Genomic DNA, 20,353 nt, shown 5'->3' on the forward strand with positions numbered 1-20,353 from the left:
CATATATACAACCTTATTTCATGATCCTTAAATACAGGGTTATCAATTACTGAATTTCGTTTTAGGCAAGGCGGTTTCTTCTTTCAATACATTCAGTCATTCTATGTTCCCCTACTATTTTTCCTTTCCTTCCTTTTCTTACCATCGAATTCCAGTTCCCATCTCCATTGAATTCTCCTTTCACTTAACTGTCAGAATAATTTATTTTATCTAATCATATATTGTTTTAATCTCTCGATCATCTGCGGAGGCAGTTGGCATGTTAACACGCACCATTGTGACGGTCATTGGCTTTGTGCCTATCTTGGCAACTATACCGCACACGCTATACTGTTCAGAGTAGTTTACCCGCATTCTTTTTTTCTTATTGAACCTGCTCTTGCGTTACTCCTATTTCATTCTGAATTTATAACCCTCTACTCACCTAATCAGGCGTTGTATTTCTCCTGCCACAGCACTTCACTAAATCCCACTATATCTAACTTAGGCCTGTCCTTTGCCCTTTTTAAATTCTCTCTCTTAACAACCCACTTAAAGGATCTAACATTCTAACCTCTATCTGCCCCGGTAGCTGTTGGGCTAGCGTGGTTGGATACCAACCAATGCGGCCCGGGCTCGACTCTCGGCCACGTCGAGTAGATTCTTTGCTCTTCCCCTCGGAGAATAGATGTTATCCTCATCATCATTTCATCATTGCTGGGACACAAGTCATCTAAATGGTGTCCTTTAGTTGTCCTCACGCGGAAATTCGAATGCGGGAATACTTTACCCGAGAGGATTCTCTCATCAATAAACCACACAGCAGTGTTGAATTTCCTCAAGAAAAATAATGGCTGTAGTTTTTCCTTTCAGTCAGTTGTCAGCAGCACCATCGCAGCTAGCGCATGTTGGCCAATGATGACTGACCAGTCAAACATCCAGACTGCTGCCCTTGCAACTACTTAAAAGACTGCTACGCGTTTTCCTTGCTGGGACATTTATTCTTGAAGTTAGTAGCCACAACGCTTTGGAAATCTTCTCCCGCCTCCACAAAATGGATTTTCGGTGGATCATTGTGACTTACTTTTTGAATTAGTGAAACATAACTATCTTGCATGTTATATGGACTTATCATCAAACGTGACCAAAAGTAACCAACGGGAATATATGAGAGTCACAGAAATAACAAAATTCGACATTCCGCCCGAGGATAAATTGTTCATAAGACATTATTCTGCTATATAGTACTGATTATCCGTGAGTGTATTATGCAGTAAGTAAATAAAGATATATTTTTGGTTCTTCTGTTAGCAACATAAAAATTGTTCACTGAACTCCAACAAATTCTTGAATGATAAATACTACTAAATGCAGTACATTATTAATGCCTTGTCACAAGAAAAAAATACTTAACTTCAATAAGATAGGAAATCTAGGTTTCCTCATGACAGTTTTGCGATTTCCAATTTCGCATTTAATTGCGATTGTTCACTGTTCCCGCCTTTGAGTGTTGGAGACACTTGCATTATAAAGTCACATTCATGTCTACTTTTCCATAACACACATTCATAGCGTTAAAACAGTTTACAGCACTACTGCACGGATTACACTAGCGGAAGCAAAAACAGCTGACGTCGTCGTTCTGCAGAGTGTAGACAACAGCGTGGCAGATGATGTTAATGATACGTGGAACGCTAGAGATTAATTCGTGAGATGAGAGGAACACATTAAATGGTGTAACGTCAGTGGTTTTCTCCCGATGAGAGGAGAGGCGCCGTCTCAGAAGCGGAGGCAGTGTCTGGAGAGTGGGGCGGAGTCTCGGCGGCGAAGGCAGAGCCTGGAGTCCAGCCTGGAGGCGCGGGCAGCGCCCTCACGGAGGCGGGGGGCAGGGCCCGCCCCCCGGAGGCGGTAGGCAGCGGCGGCCGCTCCGTGTCCCGCCTCCAGCCTGCGAACAGTCATAGCAGCTCCTAGCTCCCTCTTGAGGCAAACTTATTCTAGACAAGCAAGCTCGCCAGGCAACATATTAGGCGCACCCTGAACTCTTTGAAGAGCTTCTAGGTGCTGTACAGCTGGCAACAGACGTTCATGTCACCTCCCAGTATTGACATCAGTCACGGCCGTGAAGTGGTGTGTGCGGGAAGCAATACTTGTTTTGTGCTGGTACTTAAAAGTGGGCGCAGAACGTTCGACAAGTTGGTAGCGATGCCTTCGCCAGCGTGCTTCGAGCGGTAAAGCCGTCAGGATCCCTGTCTCCGCAAGCGCCCATTTACTGCCCGTTAGGGACAGGAAAAGCCGACCACTTAAAACCGATATCGGTATTTCAGTTCTGAATACCCGATGTATTTGTTTGGTTTCCTTGTGAGGTGCCGGGGCTAGCAGTGTATTTAACACTAAATTCTTCTCGAATCTTCATATGGAAATGATGCTCTAAGCCCCCCTTTTCTAACTCCGACTTTTGCTGTTGCACATGGATTAAGAAGAAACGCGAACTGACTGTAATCGACCCTGCAAGTGGAGTAGAAAAGAGTTTGGCACCTGCAATAATCTAATTGGATAGAAATTACTTAGGTAAAGCAAATTTTCATTAACATAGTGAGAAATGAAAGGGTTGCTCTATCGACTAACAGAATGAAAGTTCTGTCCAAAATAACAATTTGATTTATTATGACTAAACTCAAAATAATAAACAAAACACATGAAACATTTACAATACATCAAATTGTATACTCAAATAAATGCTGTGAAGTTGAAGTTGTCCATAAACTAGATTGTGACATTTATGACGAAGTGGTATGTGGAGCCAATTCCTTCCAACTCAAATCTTAAGAGAAACAGCCAGCCAACCCAACTAACTGCTGCTACAGTAAGGAGAACTCAGACAATGAACACCCAAGACAGAACAAAGTTAGAAAAGACTAACAGGCGCGCTCTGCTGAGTTCTGATTATCACCTAGTAAAATGCCCTAATCTGCCGGTGCTATGGACATACATTACCAAGCTGTCTTCTTAACTGCAAGACACGATCTGGCATACCGGAGGCGATGGCTGGTTGCTTCGATGTCCCGTCGTGGTGATGATAATGTCGCGAGTATAGCCCGAAACAAATTATCCTGGTCTGGTTGCTCAAGGCTAAAGACTTCCTAGCAACACAAATGCGCCTCTGAGGGAGACGAAGAAGGCTCGCTACACTATCACTGACGGTACAGTGAGTGATTTTAACAAGCGAAGTCACACAGTAACTCCGATACAGTCAACTTTAGCCAAAACTGCTCAAGACGGACAACATAGGCCGCCTGTATGCAGAACGCTCAATTGCCAACTGTACTCGGAAAGTTACGTTGAAGTCGAAACTTCAGCAATTTCGTCAAACAGTTACAATTACCGAAAGGCGAGAGCCGACTCCCTCAAGAGCACCCGTACAAACCGAACACAGAACATTCCCGCCCCCACGACAGTGGCCGTGGTTAAACGCTCCAATCAGCAACTCGAAAACCGGCGGAAAATTCCACTCTATTGCCGAAGCACTACCTTTCCACCAATGGAGATTCTTGGCACTAATTTATGCGCCGATTTTGCTACGTCACGGAGCTATGCCCTGAGCAAGCCAATCACAGTTACGATTTTGCAGAAAACGCGGGAATTTGCCTGCCAAGACTGCCTGGGAACACGAGTCATTCCCACACCTCGCTGGTAGCCCGCCAGAAACGGTTTGCACTAAGTTTCTGCGAAATAACGGAATCTCTAGCCCAGCCGCCCCTTCCGGCCCATCTGCGCGTGTCGCTCCCGCTCTTATGACAATGTCGGCGTCTGGAAAGCATCCACTCGACTCCCTCACACCCGTCCGCTTAACCCTTTCAAGCTCAGCATACCCCGCCTGCCACTGGACCACCTGGGTGACGAGAGACGCTGCGTGGGAAGTCCGCGTGTGAAGGAATAGCAACTTTTCACCGCATGCAATTAGAAAGGAAAATCGAATTACTCAGAGTAAGATAGAAATATGAGAGGGGGCGCATGCCACCTCTCATCTTTTCAACAGGTTTTTTTTTCATTTTTTATTAATAACCGGGTAAAAAAACGGCAAATAATTTGCCACAGCAGCATTGCTAAAATTTTTAATTTTTAAATAAAACTTTTCTTTACAACGAGTAATGCTTATTCTGAAGGTGGCAGGGGTAAAATACAGGGAGCGAAAGGCTATTTACAATTTGTACAGAAACCAGATGGCAGTTATAAGAGTCGAGGGACATGAAATCCATGGAGAAGAAATAAAAACTTTGATGTTTGCTGATAATATTGTAATTCTGTCAGAGACAGCAAAGGACTTGAAAGATCAGTTGAACGGAATGGACACTGTCTTGAAAGGAGGATATAAGATGAACATCAACAAAAGCAAAAGGAGGATAATGGAATGTATTCTAATTAAATCGGGTGATGTTGAGGGTATTAGATTAGGAAATGAGACGCTTAAAGTACTAAAGGAGTTTTGCTATTTGGGGAGCAAAATAACTGATGATGGTCGAAGTAGAGAGGATATAAAATGTAGACTGGCAATGGCAAGGAAAGCCTTTCAGAAGAAGAGAAATTTGTTAACATCGAGGATAGATTTAAGTGTCAGGAAGTCGTTTCTGAAAGTATTTGTATGGAGTGTAGCCATGTATGGAAGTGAAACGTGGACGATAAATAGTTTGGACAAGAAGAGAATAGAAGCTTTTGAAATGTGCTGCTACAGAAGAATGCTGAAGATTAGGTGGGTAGATCACATAACTAATGAGGAGGTACTGAATAGAATTAGGGAGAAGAGGAGTTTGTGGCACAACTCGACTAGAAGAAGGGATCGGTTGGTAGGACATGTTCTGAGGCATCAAGGGATCATCAATTTATTATTGGAGGCCAGCGTGGAGGGTAAAAATCGTAGAGGGAGACCAAGAGATGAATACACTAAGCAGATTCAGAAGGATGTAGGCTGCAGTAGGTACTGGGAGATGAAGAAGCTTGCACAGGATAGAGTAGCATGGAGAGCTGCATCAAACCAGTCAGAGGACTGAAGACCACAACAACAACAACAACAACAACAATGCTTATTTGTAAAATTTCCATTGCTTTGAAATATTAGATTGTTATAGAAACTGGGAAACACGATCAGCCCTACTTTAATAAGCACTCCTACAGTTAGGAACTAGCAACAAGCACATTAAGAGTCGATACAGCATTGCAGAGACAGTACTGTCCCTGATGTGTGGCGCGGCCTGTTAGACGGTACATTTCTCGTGCAGTGTGCAGGACTTCCCCCCATCTACACCGTAGTTTCTCGCTGTCGTCTTCAGGCATCAGAAATGTTACAGAATGGTACCGTCACTCGTTTGCGTAAGTATTACAAAGCACAGAAGCAATGAAGTAGATGCTCCATGAGCTTAAGAAGATTAAAAACGGGTGGAGGCACAACAGACTCGCGAAATCATATAAGAAGAAAACATCCACAACGTTCCTGTGAAGAGGAAGTAACTTTCATTGATATACCGATAATTTTATAAACTTTGGATAATAACGGAACCCTTAATTTTGTCGTTGCTTCAGGGCAAAGAATTAGCACCATACAAAACTGACAATGCAGGGAAGTCATCAATTTCTGACCCTTCGTTCTTGCTGCTGTCACGCCCGTGTCCTTCACCTTCGCAATCTCTGCTGGAAACGAAGAGACAGATTTCTCCTGAAGCCTCAACCCAACATCGATCGTGATCTCCTTCTCCTCAGCCTTTATCAGAATTTTTCAGTCTTGGTTCGATGTCTACGTTTATTACTGGAATTACGTAATAGCAATAGAAAACCGAAAATCGGTTATTTTGGAGACCGGGTATTTAGAGCGGTTTTAACAGTCGGACTAAACTGGAGACGAAAAGAACCGGTGCAACCCGAAACTGGTTGTTTCAGCGATAACCACCATCCCTACTGCATGTATCTCGAAACGCGATGGAATCGTCACTCGACCAACGTTATGCGATAAAGTTTTGTTCGAAACTGAACAAATCTGTTGCGGAGGCCACGGATTGACTGTGCAAGCATACTGGGATAGCAGTCTATCGTATTCGCAAGCTTCGCGGTGGTTAACAGCCGTGTACCGCAAGTCTCTAGAGGAACGGAAGGTTCGAAATGATTCGAAAAGAGCACAGGTAGTTCCAGTTTTCAAGAAGGATCGTCGAGCAGATGCGCAAAACTATAGGCTTATATCTCTGACATCGATCTGTTGTAGAATTTTAGAACATGTTTTTGCTCGAGTATCATGTCATTTCTGGAAACCCAGAATCTACTCTGTAGGAATCAACAGGGATTCCGGAAACAGCGATCGTGTGAGACCCAGCTCGCTTTATTTGTTCATGAGGCCAAGAAAATATTAAATACAGGCTCCCAGGTAGATGCCATTTTCCTTGACTTCCGGAAGGCGTTCGATACAGTTCCGCACTGTCGCCTGATAAACAAAGTAAGGGCCTACGGAATATCAGACCAGCTGTGTGGCTGGATTGAAGAGTTTTTAGCAAACAGATCACACCACGTTGTTCTCAATGGAGAGACGTCTACAGACGTTAAAGTAACCTCTGGCGTGCCACAGGTGAGTGTTATGGGACCATTGCTTTTCACAATATGACCTAGTAGATAGTGTCGGAAGTTCCATGCGGCTTTTCGCGGATGATGCTGTAGTATACAGAGAAGTTGCAGCATTAGAAAAGTGCAGCAAAATGCAGGAAGATCTGCAGCGGATAGGCACTTGGTGCAGGGAGTGGCAACTGACCCTTTACATAGACAAATGTAATGTATTGCGAATACATAGAAAGAAGGATCCTTTATTGTATGGTAGCAGAACAATCACTGGTAGCAGTTACTTCTGTAAAATATCTGGGAGCATGCGTACGGAACGATTTGAAGTGGAATGATCATATAAAATTAATTGATGGTAAGGTGGATGCCAGGTTGAGATTCATTGGGAGAGTCCTTAGAAAATGTAGTCCATCAAAAAAGGAGGTGGCTTACAAAACACTCGTTCGACTTATACTTGAGTATTGCTCATCAGTGTAGGATCCGTACCAGGTCGGGTTGACAGAGGAGATAGAGAAGATCAAAAGAAGAGCGGCGCGTTTCGTCACAGGGTTATTTGGTAACCGTGATAGCGTCACGGCGATGTTTAGCAAACTCAAGTGGCAGACTCTGCAAGAGAGGCGCTCTGCATCGCGGTGTAGGTTCCTGTCCAGGTTTCGAGAGGGCGCGTTTCTGGATGAGGTATCGAATATATTGCTTGCCCCTACTTATACCTCCCGAGGAGATCACGAATGTAAAATTAGAGAGATTCGAGCGCGCACGGAGGCTTTCCGGCAGTCATTATTCCCCCGAACTATACGCGACTGGAACAGTAAAGGGAGGTAATGACAGTGGCACGTAAAGTGCCCTCCGCCATACACCGTGGGGTGGCTTGGACTGCCGTCAGTCAGCACAACCGACGACAATGGCCCGTGTGCGTGATCTGTTAAATACTGACCATCTGTTGAGAGTCCGGATGATTGAAGAAACTCTCAACATTCCCAAAACAATTCTACATGAACTGGTGACCGATAAATTGCGTATGAAGGTTTATGCCAAGCTGATTCCCAAACTTTTGACGGACGATCAGAAGAATCACCGGATGATTGTCGCGACTGAACTTCTCAAATGAATGGGAACTAAACCTTCTTTTTTGGGCAGTGACATCACTGGGGATTAAGCGTGGTATTTGGAGTACGACTCAGAAACGAAGCGTCGAAGCCGCGAGTGGCACACATCGGGATTCCGAAAACCGAAAAAAAAACAAGAATGAGCAAGTCGAAACTGAAAACGATGTCGATTGTCTTTTTCGACGCCAAAGGTGTGGGCTGCAGGGAGTTCGTTTCTCGAAGCCTAATCGTGAACGCTGTCTACTATGTTCATGTGCTGGGAAAACTGCAAAGAAAGGTCGTCCAAGTGAGGAAGCAAGTCCCCCACTACCTGGAAGCCCCACCACAACAACGCTCCAAGACACATTGCTCTGCACGTCCGTGAGTGGCTGCCGAAGCACAGCTTGTCATCGCTGCCGCACGCAACCTCACTACAGTCCAGACGTGGTTCCAGCCGACTTCCTTCTCTTCCAAGGGTCAAGACCGCCCTGAAAGGAATCCGTTTCGGGTCGACTGAGGCCACTCAAAGAGCCGTGACAAGGTCCTTGCTGAGGTCCCCACGAAAGCTTTCCAAGATGTCTAGCGTGGGTGGAAAAGCTGCTTAAAAATGCGTATAGATGCCCAAGGGAACTACTCCGAACGTGTCTGCGATAAATCTATTGGTTATAAAAATTTCATTACTTTCTGGACACACCTCGTACATGCCAGTCAATTGTGTGGACTCAGCGCAGTAAGATGGTTTAACGGAGGATACGTGCCAGAATGGCAGAAAGAAGCCATCTTATTTGGACGTGTTGGTGAAAGCACACTGAACGAAATTGCCAGGTTTGTTGGCGGTACAGTCCAGTGTGTCTGCAAGGAATGATGTGCCACTCACAGCTATAAGAGGTGCGACAATAAAGTAATGAGACTTATTTTCTTTGCAAGATGTGGCAACCCTGCAGGCTTCTGTAGGCACCATATCTTTGACCTTGGTCTATAAGCTGCTTCTAGTCCAAGCGACACATCGATGCAACTGCTTAGTCGTGAGTTGTGCTGTAATAAGTTAACGCGTGTTTGTGTCTCTCGTCATGGAAATGGAACCGCATAATATTGCGCAATGGTATGCCATTTCCTTTTGCGTTAAATTGGGTGAAAACACGATGACAACTTACGGTAAGCTTCAGAAGGCTTTTGGAGAGGAGGTTATGTCAAGAGCTCAAGTTTTTCATTGGCATGAAATGTTTAGTGAAGGCAGAACGAATGTTGATGGTCAACACCGCAGTGGACGACCATGAACCACACGGACGGATGTCAACTTGGCCAGGTTGAGTGAACTCGTATGGCCTGATCGAAGATTATCCGTGAAAATGATTGCAGAAGAACTGAACATCAATCGAGAAACGGTTCGTCTAATAATAACTGAAGATCTTGGTATGAGAAAGATTTGTGCAGAAATGGTCCCCAAAAATCTCACACCACAACAGTGAGAAACACAGATAAATGTGGCAGCCGATCTGTTAGAGCAAACGGAAATCAATCCATAATTGTTGATTCATGTTATCACTGGTGATGAAAGTTGTTTTTTTTTTTCAGTACGATCCGGAGACAAAACGCCAAAGTTCACAATGGTGCTCAAAGGGATCACCCAGACCAAAAAAAGCTTGTATGTCAAAGTCAAAAGAGAATTCCTGCTTGTGTGCTTCTTTGATTCCAAGGGAATTGTTCATAAAGAGTGGGTGCCTCCTGGGCCAGCAGTTAATCAATATTACTACAAAGAAATTTTAGAAAAATTCGTAAAAGAGTTCTTCGTGTCCGTGCCAACATTACTGATAATTGGATTCTGCATCACGATAATGCGCCATCCCATACTGCTCTACCAGTACCGCAATTTTTAACCTTAAAACAAATTTCAGTACTACCACAGCCACCTTATTCACCAGATATCGCTCCGTGCGACTTTTTTCTATTTCCAAGAGTCAAAACGGCGGTCAAGGGATACCATTTTCAAAAAACAGAAGATGTCCAAAATGCTGTGACGAAGGTCTTGGAGGATATTACAGAAACGTTACCATCAGTCGCAGAAGCACTGGAAAAAGTGTGCAATCAGAAGGGAACTACTTTGAAGGAGACAACACTGAACTTGACTAAAACGGTAAGCAACATTTTTTTCACATCTGTCTCATTACTTTATTGTCACACCTCATATAACACGGCGTAAGACCATTACTTGTAAAAAGATACTATCCGACAGGGACTGAAGTCGGGTATCACGCCTTTCCAATGAGAATCTGTTTCAAAAGCAACAGGAGCTGTTGTCGGTGTGTGAAAATACATCTTAACAGTTTCCGAGCGAACATCCCGATGGGATTTGTCATTTGAAGTCTCAGAATGACATTGCTCATAACGGCACATCAAGCCGAAAGTGTCAGTGGGCCACATAATACACAAATTGAACAGTAACTGACTAGAGGCGTGCTGCGTGATCCGATGAGTCGCTACTTCGCCTCTTTTCAAAGGATACGAGGCGTCGATTGCACCGATGGCTCAGTGAGGCGTTCAACCCGCAATGTGCACCAGAGGAGGTTCTGTGATGTTATGGGGGTTTTCTCGTACCATGATTTGGGGTTACTCATTCGGGTTACCGTGGACATAAGCCAGGATGTTCTTTACAAACGTTGCCGGTGACCAAGTGTCGCCCCTCCTTGTACATCGTGCAAGCTATAATGACATGTCAGTGTTTTTTTCTTGTTTTTCTTGTACTACCAAAATTACTTTCAGAAAAATAATGAATTAATTAGCACTGAGCCATTAATAACACAGAAAGGAGTCTTATTAATAAAATATACTGATGAGCCAAAACATTATGACCACTGCCCAGCCGGCCGGAGTGGCCGACCGGTTCTAGGCGCTACAGTCTGGAACCGCGCGACCGCTACGGTAGCAGGTTCGAATCCTGCCTCGGGCGTGGATGTGTGTGATGTCCTTAGGTTAGTTAGGTTTAAGTAGTTCTAAGTTCTAAGGGACTGATGACCACATAAGTTAAGTCCCATAGTGCTCAGAGCCATTTGAACCATTTTTTTGAACCACTGCCCACCGTGCGGTTGCATCCCGCCTGGTGGCGTTGCGAGAACGTGACCGGTAAGGAAGTACGTAAGCAGAGCGGAGACGGCTGGGTAGTCATTCCAGCGAAGATACGGGTCGCAGATGGGGAAACCCACTGAGATAAACGACTTTGACAAAGAGCAGATTATTATTATCTGGAGCATGTGAACGGGTATCTCGAAAACTGTGTATCTGGTCGAATGCTCATGTGCTATACTCGTGAGCGTCTATGAAAAGTGGTAGAAGAGCCCTCAAACTACCACTTGACACTAAATGGATGGACGTCCACGAATCTTCACGGAGAGTGGGGTTCGGAGGTTTTCTCGGCAAAGTAGGGTAGATGGCGATCTGTGGCACCTCTGGCGAAAGAACGCAATGCTGGTGCACTCACACGTGTTTCTGAACACACCATTTAGTACTTATTCATGAATATTGTGCTCCACAGCAGACGACGCCTATGAGTTCACATGTTAACCCAACGACATCGTGAGTACTATTGCAGTGGACACTGGATCAGCGAGGATTGGACCGTGGATCAATGGAAACGTGTCACCTGGGAGAATGAATCACATTTCTGATCGATGGTCTTCTCCACAAATGCGGCCTTTGAGGCGAACAGCGACTCGGAACGTGCACACCCCCACGGAAGTAGACTGGTGGGAGCAGTATTATGCTACGATAGACATTCTCTTGAGCTTTCATGGGACCTGTGGTAGTAATCGAAGACACCGTGCCACCTGCGAACTAGCTGCATGCTTGTTCCCTTCCGACTCTGACAGCGATGTCATCTTTGAGCAGTATAAATACAGTGGCTTGATGAGCATTGTAGTGAGGTCACGTTGATGTTTTGGCGACAAAATTCGGCGGATGTAACTTCTATGAAACCCATCTGGGTCGCTATACGGCGCCTTCAGCGCGTACGAAAATCAGTGGCTCGTTAATTACGCGAATTACGTGATATGTGTTTAGACTTCTAATGCGTAGTACCTCCACAAACCTATAACAGACTGTCGCATCCGTGACAGGTAGCATCAGTGACTTATTTCCCTACAAAGACGGACAAACAAGCTATCAAGCAGGTGTTCATAATGTTGTATCTCATCGGAGTATGAATCCATTGTGTCTCAAAATCTGGAGGAAGGGATGTAAATTTTTAGGTTTAAGTTCGTAGCGTTTCTCTGTAAGTTCAATAAACACAACAGATACACATAACAAAGACTTTGGTTATTAATAATACGAGGCGTGTTTTTTTAAGTAAGTACCGCTTTGAAATTAAAAAAGACGTGCTAAGATATCTCAATAATTTTATTTTTACATGAAAGCCTGTACCTTAATCTACATACTGACGCCAGTACAGTCTGATTCTTTATTGTTTACGTTGTGTACTTAGTGTTTAAGGTGCCTCCGATAATCGTGAGTCCCGCCGACTGTGAAGTACGGGCTGTTATAAGATTTCTTACTGGTAAAGGCAGTATATTCATCGTGAGATCTGTGCAGTTTACGAAGAAAACATTATGAGTGATGGAATGGTAAGAAAGTGAGTGAGACCATTTAAAGATGGCCGCACAAATGTGCATGATGAACAACGGAGTGGGCGTCCTTCGGTCGTTAATGAAAGTTTGGTGCAGAAAGTGGACAATAAGGTGAGAGAAAATAGACGCTTTACGATTTCCTCCTTGCGGGATGACTTTCCTAATGTTTCCCGTAGTGTTTTCAATGGCATTGTGACCGAGCACTTGAATTACCGAAAATTGTGCGCACGTTGGGTACCGAAAATGTTGACGGATGTGCACAAAACCAAACGTTTAGACAGTGCATTGACTTTCCTTGAGCGGTACCATAACGACGGTGATGATTTCTTAAGCCAAATTGTTACGGGCGATGAAACATGGGTGGCCTACATCACACCAGAATCAAAGCAACAGTCCATGGAAGTTGAACAAGGGCATCGTTTTGCTGCAAGACAATGCCCGCCCGTATGTGATGTTCCCGCCCAAAGATCTCATCACATCTTTTCGACGGAAAACTCTAGATCACCCTCCGTACAGCCCCGATCTTGTGCCCAGTGACTACCATCTGTTCCTGTACTTGAAGAAACACCTGGGCGGTCAGCTTCTTCAAGACGATGACGAAGTCAAAACAGTGGTGATGCAGTGGTTAACAAGTCAGGCGGCAGACTTCTATGAGGAGGGTATTCAAAAACTGGTACAACGTTATGACAAGTGCCTCAGTATTGACGGAAATTATGTAGAAAAGTAGATTAAGGTACAGGCTTTCATGTAAAAATATAGTTATTGAGATATCTTAGCACGTCTGTTTTTAATTTCAAAACGGTACTGACTTAAAAAAACACGCCTCGTATATTCTCCTTCACTATTTACAACAGTCTGCCAACTCTGGGAAAACTTTTCTATTCCGCCACTGTAGAAATTACGCTGTTTTGAAGCGAAGTATTCGTCGAGCCATGTTCGGAAACCATTTTCATCCGGAACGGAAGTTCCTCGAAGGCTGTCAGACAGAGCGGAAAAGGTGAAAATCTGAGGGCGCAAGATCAACTGAATAAGGTGGATGCAGAATGACTTCCCATTTTTTTGTCAGTCTAGCAGAATGCGGGCGAGCGTTATCGTGGAGTAGCATCACTTCACGCTGTCTTCCTGGTCGTTCTTGGATTGCGTCTGCAAGACGTCTCAGTTGTAGACAATAAATGTCAGCAGTGATGGTTACCCTTCGGTGAATGAAACCGTACTACGAGGTGCATTCAAGTTCTAAGGCCTCCGATTTTTTTTCTAATCAACTACTCACCCAAAATCTATGAAACTGGCATTACTTCTCGACGTAATCGCCCTGCAGACGTACACATTTTTCACAACGCTGACGCCATGATTCCATGGCAGCGGTGAAGGCTTCTTTAGCAGTCTGTTTTGACCACTGGAAAATCGCTGAGGCAATAGCAGCACGGCTGGTGAATGTGCGCCCACGGAGAGTGTCTTTCATTGTTGGAAGAAGCCAAAAGTCACTAGGAGCCCGGTCAGGTGAGTAGGGAGCATGAGGAATCACTTCAAAGTTGTTACCACGAAGGAACTGTTGCGTAACGTTAGCTCGATGTGCGGGTGCGTTGTCTTGGTGAAACAGCAGACGCGCAGCCCTTCCCGGACGTTTTTGTTGCAGTGCAGGAAGGAATTTGTTCTTCAAAACATTTTCGTAGGATGCACCTGTTACCGTAGCGCCCTTTGGAACGCAATGGGTAAGGATTACGCCCTCGCTGTCCCAGAATATGGACACCATCATTTTTTCAGCACTGGCGGTTACCCGAAATTTTTTTGGTGGCGGTGAATCTGTGTGCTTCCATTGAGCTGACTGGCGCTTTGTTTCTGGATTGAAAAATGGCATCTACATCGCATCCATTGTCACAACCGACGAAAAGAAAGCCCCATTCATGCTGTCGTTGCGCGTCAACATTGCTTGGCAACATGCCACACGGGCAGCCATGTGGTTGTCTGTCAGCATTCGTGGCACCCACCTGGATGGCACTTTTCGCATTTTCAGGTCGTCATGCAGGATTGTATACACAGAACCCACAGAAATGCCAACTCTGGAGGCGATCTGTTCAACAGTCATTCGGCGATCCCCCAAAACAATTCTCTCCACTTTCTCGATCATGTCGTCAGACCGGCTTGTGTGAGCCCGAGGTTGTTTCGGTTTGTTGTCACACGATGTTCTGCCTTCATTAAACTGGCGCACCCACGAACGCACTTTCGACACATCCGTAACTCCATCACCACATGTCTCTTTCAACTGTCGATGAATTTCAATGGGTTTCACACCACGCAAATTCAGAAAACGAATGATTGCACGCTGTTCAAGTAAGGAAAACGTCGCCATTTTAAGTATTTAAAACTGTTCTCATTCTCGCCGCTGGCGGTAAAATTCCATCTGCCGTACAGTGCTGCCATCTCTGGGACGTATTGACAATGAATGAGGCCTAATTTTAAAACAATGCGCATGTTTCTATCTCTTTCCAGTCCGGAGAAAAAAAAAATTGGAGGCCTTAGAACTTGAATGCACCTCGTACATCACACCACTGCTGTTCTACCAGATGCATAACATTATTTCTCGTGAATACACGCAGGTCTTTGTACGGTGAGGAGCTGCGTTGTTTGGGCTCATCCATTCCTTTATTTTCCTTACGTTAGCCTGAAGGCAACATTTCTCTTCACCAGTAATGATACAGGGTAGGAGCGGTCGGTTATTGTTCACGAGCCAATTGATGACGAACAAGCAGAGGTGCACACGTGGTGAGCCACTGATTTCTGTTATTTTGTCTTAGAGCACGCAGTACCCATATACTAGATTTTCGAACCTTCCCCGTTGCATACAAACATCGCACGATGGTGGAATGATCACAGTTCATCACAGTACATTGACTTGGATCATTGTGGATTAAAGCGTTTAAACGATTTTCATCAAACCCCGAAGGTCTTCCTGAACGTGGAGTCACTAATGTCAAAACGATCCTCCTTAAAACGAGAAAACTATTTTTTTGCCTTGCTTTGGCCAACGGCATTATCCCCAACCCGGCGCAGATGTTTCTGGCTGTTCCGATTTCTCAACGTAACACTCCATATTCTAGCGTCCGCAGATCCATTCACTACCTCCAAATGACGAAACGACAGTATGTAAATTCATGTAGCAACAGTGGAGTACAATGAAAAAGTGACAATCGATAAATAAACCCATAGCGTTCGGAATAGAAAAAAATGGAAACGAAGTCCCATGCTTCTTTACAGAGCGTAGGGGAACGATGCGGGAGACCCGCACCGCCTTACTAGGCAAGGTCCTAATGGAGGTGGTTTGCCGTTGCCTACCTCCGACCGTAATGTGGATAAATGATGATGATGAAGACGACACAACAACATCCAGTCATCTCGAGGCAGGAAAAATCCCTGACCCCGCCGGGAATCGAACCCGGGACCCAGCGCTCAGGAAGCAAGAACGCTACCGCGAGACCACGAGGGGCGGACATATCGTTCGGAATACCTACATGCAAAACAAGAACGCTACGAATTTAGGCACCAACTTAATACAATATCTTTTTGATGTGAACTCTCTTTTGTCTGTCTTCCTCCTTCTTTGGATTTCCTCGTCCTGCCATTGGTCTGTTAAGATGTATGTACCATTGTAAACTCATATAAGTGATAATAATTGTTTATTTCTTAACATTAATCTCTTTAATGTGCCATTGCCTCGTTCTCAGGTGGAACTCTGAATGAGTATTGTTGCACGATCGCGAATAACCGGCTTGCACGATAACTGTTTAGGCGCCATTGCGGCACTCTCACCGAGGTAGCCACCAATTGTAGTAATTGCTTAGAACTTGCACGTCATTTCATTAAAAAATTACGACTGATCAAATTAGCGCACTTAATATAATCTAAATCTTCACGGTCACGAAAATGAGAAGCCAAGCCAGTTATTCCGGTGAATTATCCGTGCGTTTTACATATTTTAAATCCGTAGACCTTTCGTCAGTTTAGCTCGCCCAGTTGTAATTAGAGTGAGTTAACTGGCGACCGCTCGCACGGCTATTAAAATAGATCATTAATATGCTCCAAATGTAATTTTATTTCAAAATTTGCTTATTTCATGACTGTTGGTGCCTTTTTCTTGTAACGCAGCTCTCGTACATTCTTATATCGAAAAGCTCATAAAATTAAAAGGGAACGAAATTTATTGGATTTTAGTAACGAAATTAAAGGAAAGATTGTAAAAATAAGGAAATAATGCAATTAATAAATTCTTGCAAAGACATCAGTGTTAAAGGCTACAACACAAGGTAAGATAACATACCGCTCATCCCACCTAGTCCTGCTTTCTGTAGCTGTAAAATTTGTTTATTTGAGACTTTAAGAGTAGAAAATTTAGTCGGTAGTAATATTGGTAACTAATACGCAATTATTGTGTACTTTGTAAAAACCGGTCACACAATGGCGGATATTCTTAATTAGGCCCGGGGAGTTTGTAGTAAAGATTAGCTTTTGTCTTGTAAAGAAGTATTTGATAGTGTTGAGCAGCACGGAGATACCATCTGTAAGCTGTTTACATGTTAGCTGCATTACGATAAATAACATTTTCGACAAATAGCGTCAGCAGTTCAGGGTAATGGCTTCTTCTCAGACAGAAACTGAGTCTAATCAGATACCAGACGGAGAATTCGCCTTTGAAACCTGTCAATCCTATCACGTTAATTTTACAAAAACCAGGAGCCTTGGCTAGTAATGCAACCAGTCCGAATCAGAAACAGGAAGGTATGAATTAGCAACAAGACGATTTGACTAGCCAGGTCGCAAGAATTAATGAGAAGGTCAAAAATCAGACTGAACAGTTAAAAACTGAGATTGCTAGTTATAGGACCAACGAGTTGCGAGCTTATCTAGGTTCTATAAGTAACGATATCTAAAACTTGAAAACCACCATTACAATTACTGCTGAATCTGAGGAAAAATTGGCTGTGGACAAATAAAAAACATGGAACATCTTGTAACATATCGAAATTGTCCTGCACGTTGCTCCCTTGACGACCCTTGGCTAAGCAAGCCTGAAGCTTTTGACCTAGCCCAGTATTTGGCCGAAAAATTGACAGCCCTGCACTCGAAAAAGTAACTGACTGAAAACCTTAGTACTTTTAAACTAGAAGAAGAAACTTTGAAATGCACCATTCAACAGGCTGAAATCCAACTGGAGGATCTCTCCACTGATCAGAAAGGAAATTAGATGAATTTTTGAAGGCAAAGGACGAACAAATTACAGAAGATGAGAATCATAAACACAGAAAGCCGTGCAGCAAACCATTAACAAAGCGTATTCAGATCAGAGCATTTCTGCACAACCAGTTAAAGATGAATTTGGACTTGTACCACAAATTTTGACACAAGATTTGTCTAAATGGCAACGGAATGCCAAAACTCAGTTTAATGATCAGATAGGTAACACAAAAAAGAAATTAAACGCGGCAAAGCAACAGCTTAGGAATGACACATCACTAGCAGCTCAGGTGCCTGAGATTTGTGATGCGAAAATACATACCCAGTGAAAACACATACGACAATGAAATACACAGCGGTAATCTGATACCAGAAAACGTTACAACTAGGAGTACGGGGTCAGAGCCGACTCCTCCTATTTTATTAAACGAAAGTCTATTAAAGCACAAACAGCTTCAAATGTTCAACTTAATGACAATCAGTAATAACGACAGTGACAAGAACTGCAATAACAGTTGCGGCGCGTTTGGTTTCTCGCAGCTGTACGTGAAATTTTGTTGGCGCGCTACGTCACAAGACGGAAACGTGAGTTTAGTGATGCAAGCAAGCATGACGCGGCCACTGCGAACCACTCGGCACACAGAGCGTGGTCCGCCTAGTGCCACGAAAATTGAGATTGACGGAAACTCAAATGATTATCATCCTCCAGATTGTGACACAATACACTGGACATGTGCTAATAGTAAACTGCAGGAGCGTCTATAGAAAGGTCCCAGAACTGCTCTCATTAATAAACGGTCACAACGCCCATATAGTACTAGGGACAGAAAGTTGGCTGAAACCAGATGTAAACAGTAATGAAATCCTAAACTCAGATTGGAATGTATGCCGCAGAGACAGACTGGACAGTGAAGGAGGAGGCGTGTTTATAGCGATAAGAAGTGCAATAGTATCGAAGGAAATTGACAGAGATCCGAAATGTGAAATGATTTGGGTGAAGGTCACGGTTAAAGCAGGCTCAGACATGGTAATTGGATGTCTCTATAGGCCCCCTGGCTCAGCAGCTGTTGTGGCTGAGCACCTGAAGGATAATTTGGAAAATATTTCGAGTAGATTTCCCCACCATGTTATAGTTCTGGGTGGAGATTTTAATTTGCCGGATATAGACTGGGAGGCTCAAACGTTCATAACGGGTGGCAGGGACAAAGAATCCAGTGAAATTTTTTTAAGTGCTTTATCTGAAAACTACCTTGAGCAGTTAAACAGAGAACCGACTCGTGGCGATAACATATTAGACCTTCTGGTGACAAACACACCCGAACTATTTGAAACTATTTGAAATAGTTAACGCAGAACAGGGAATCAGCGATCATAAAGCGGTTACGGCATCGATGATTTCAGCGGTAAATAGAAATATTAAAAAAGGTAGGAAGATTTTTCTGTTTAGCAAAAGTGACAAAAAGCAGATTACAGAGTACCTGACGGCTCAACACAAAAGTTTTGTCTCAAGTATAGATAGTGTTGAGGATCAGTGGACAAAGTTCAAAACCATCGTACAATATGCGTTAGATGAGCATGTGCCAAGCAAGATCGTAAGAGATGGAAAAGAGCCACCGTGGTACAACAACCGAGTTAGAAAACTGCTGCGGAAGCAAAGGGAACTTCACAGCAAACATAAACATAGCCAAAGCCTTGCAGACAAACAAAAATTACGCGAAGCGAAATGTAGTGTGAGGAGGGCTATGCGAGAGGCGTTCAATGAATTCGAAAGTTCTATGTACTGATTTGGCAGAAAATCCTAAGAAATTTTGGTCTTATGTCAAAGCGGTAGGTGGATCAAAACAAAATGTCCAGACACTCTGTGACCAAAATGGTACTGAAACGGAGGATGACAGAGTAAACGCCGAAATACTAAATGTCTTTTTCCAAAGCTGTTTCACAGAGGAAGACTGCACTGTAGTTCCTTCTCTAGATTGACGCACAGATGACAAAATGGTAGATATCGAAATAGACGACAGAGGGATAGAGAAACAATTAAAATCGCTCAAAAGAGGAAAGGCCGCTGGACCTGATGGGATACCAGTTCGATTTTACACAGAGTACGCGAAGGAACTTGCAGCGGTGTACCGTAGGTCTCTAGAAGAGCGTAGCGTTCCAAAGGATTGGAAAAGAGCACAGGTCATCCCCGTTTTCAAGAAGGGACGTCGAACAGATGTGCAGAACTATAGACCTATATCTCTAACGTCGATCAGTTGTAGAATTTTGAAACACGTATTATGTTCGAGTATAATGACTTTTCTGGAGACTAGAAATCTACTCTGTAGGAATCAGCATGGGTTTCGAAAAAGACGGTCGTGCGAAACCCAGCTCGCGCTATTCGTCCACGAGACTCAGAGGGCCATTGACATGGGTTCACAGATAGATGCTGTGTTTCTTGACTTCCGCAAGGCGTTCGATATAGTTTCCCACAGTCGTTTAATGAACAAAGTAAGAGCATATGGACTATCAGACCAATTGTGTGATTGGATTGAAGAGTTCCTAGATAACAGAACGCAGCATGTCATTCTCAATGGAGAGAAGTCTTCCGAAGTAAGAGTGATTTCAGGTGTGCCGCAGGGTAGTGTCATAGGACCGATGCTATTCACAATATACATAAATGACCTTGTGGATGACATCTGAAGTTCACTGAGGCTTTTTGCAGATGATGCTGTGGTGTATCGAGAGGTTGTAACAATGGAAAATTGTACTGAAATGCAGGAGGATCTGCAGCGAATTGACGCATGGTGCAGGGAATGGCAATTGAATCTCAATGTAGACAAGTGTAATGTGCTGCGAATACATAGAAAGATAGAT

At 43.9% G+C, this 20,353-nt stretch overlaps 1 protein-coding gene across 1 annotated transcript in view; it reads right to left on the minus strand.

The window, feature by feature from the left end:
* Positions 1 to 1,282: 1,282 nt before the first annotated feature.
* Positions 1,283 to 20,353, minus strand: part of LOC126262929 (uncharacterized) — an 86,201-nt gene continuing 67,130 nt past the window's right edge. Inside the window, exon 3 of the mRNA XM_049959857.1 lies at positions 1,283 to 1,924. Coding sequence (XP_049815814.1) covers positions 1,759 to 1,924 — 166 coding nt within the window. The 3' untranslated portion in view covers positions 1,283 to 1,758. The remainder of the gene's footprint in view (positions 1,925 to 20,353) is intronic.

The sequence above is a fragment of the Schistocerca nitens genome, chromosome 6 (assembly GCF_023898315.1).
Source record: "Schistocerca nitens isolate TAMUIC-IGC-003100 chromosome 6, iqSchNite1.1, whole genome shotgun sequence".
Lineage (NCBI taxonomy): Eukaryota > Metazoa > Arthropoda > Insecta > Orthoptera > Acrididae > Schistocerca > Schistocerca nitens.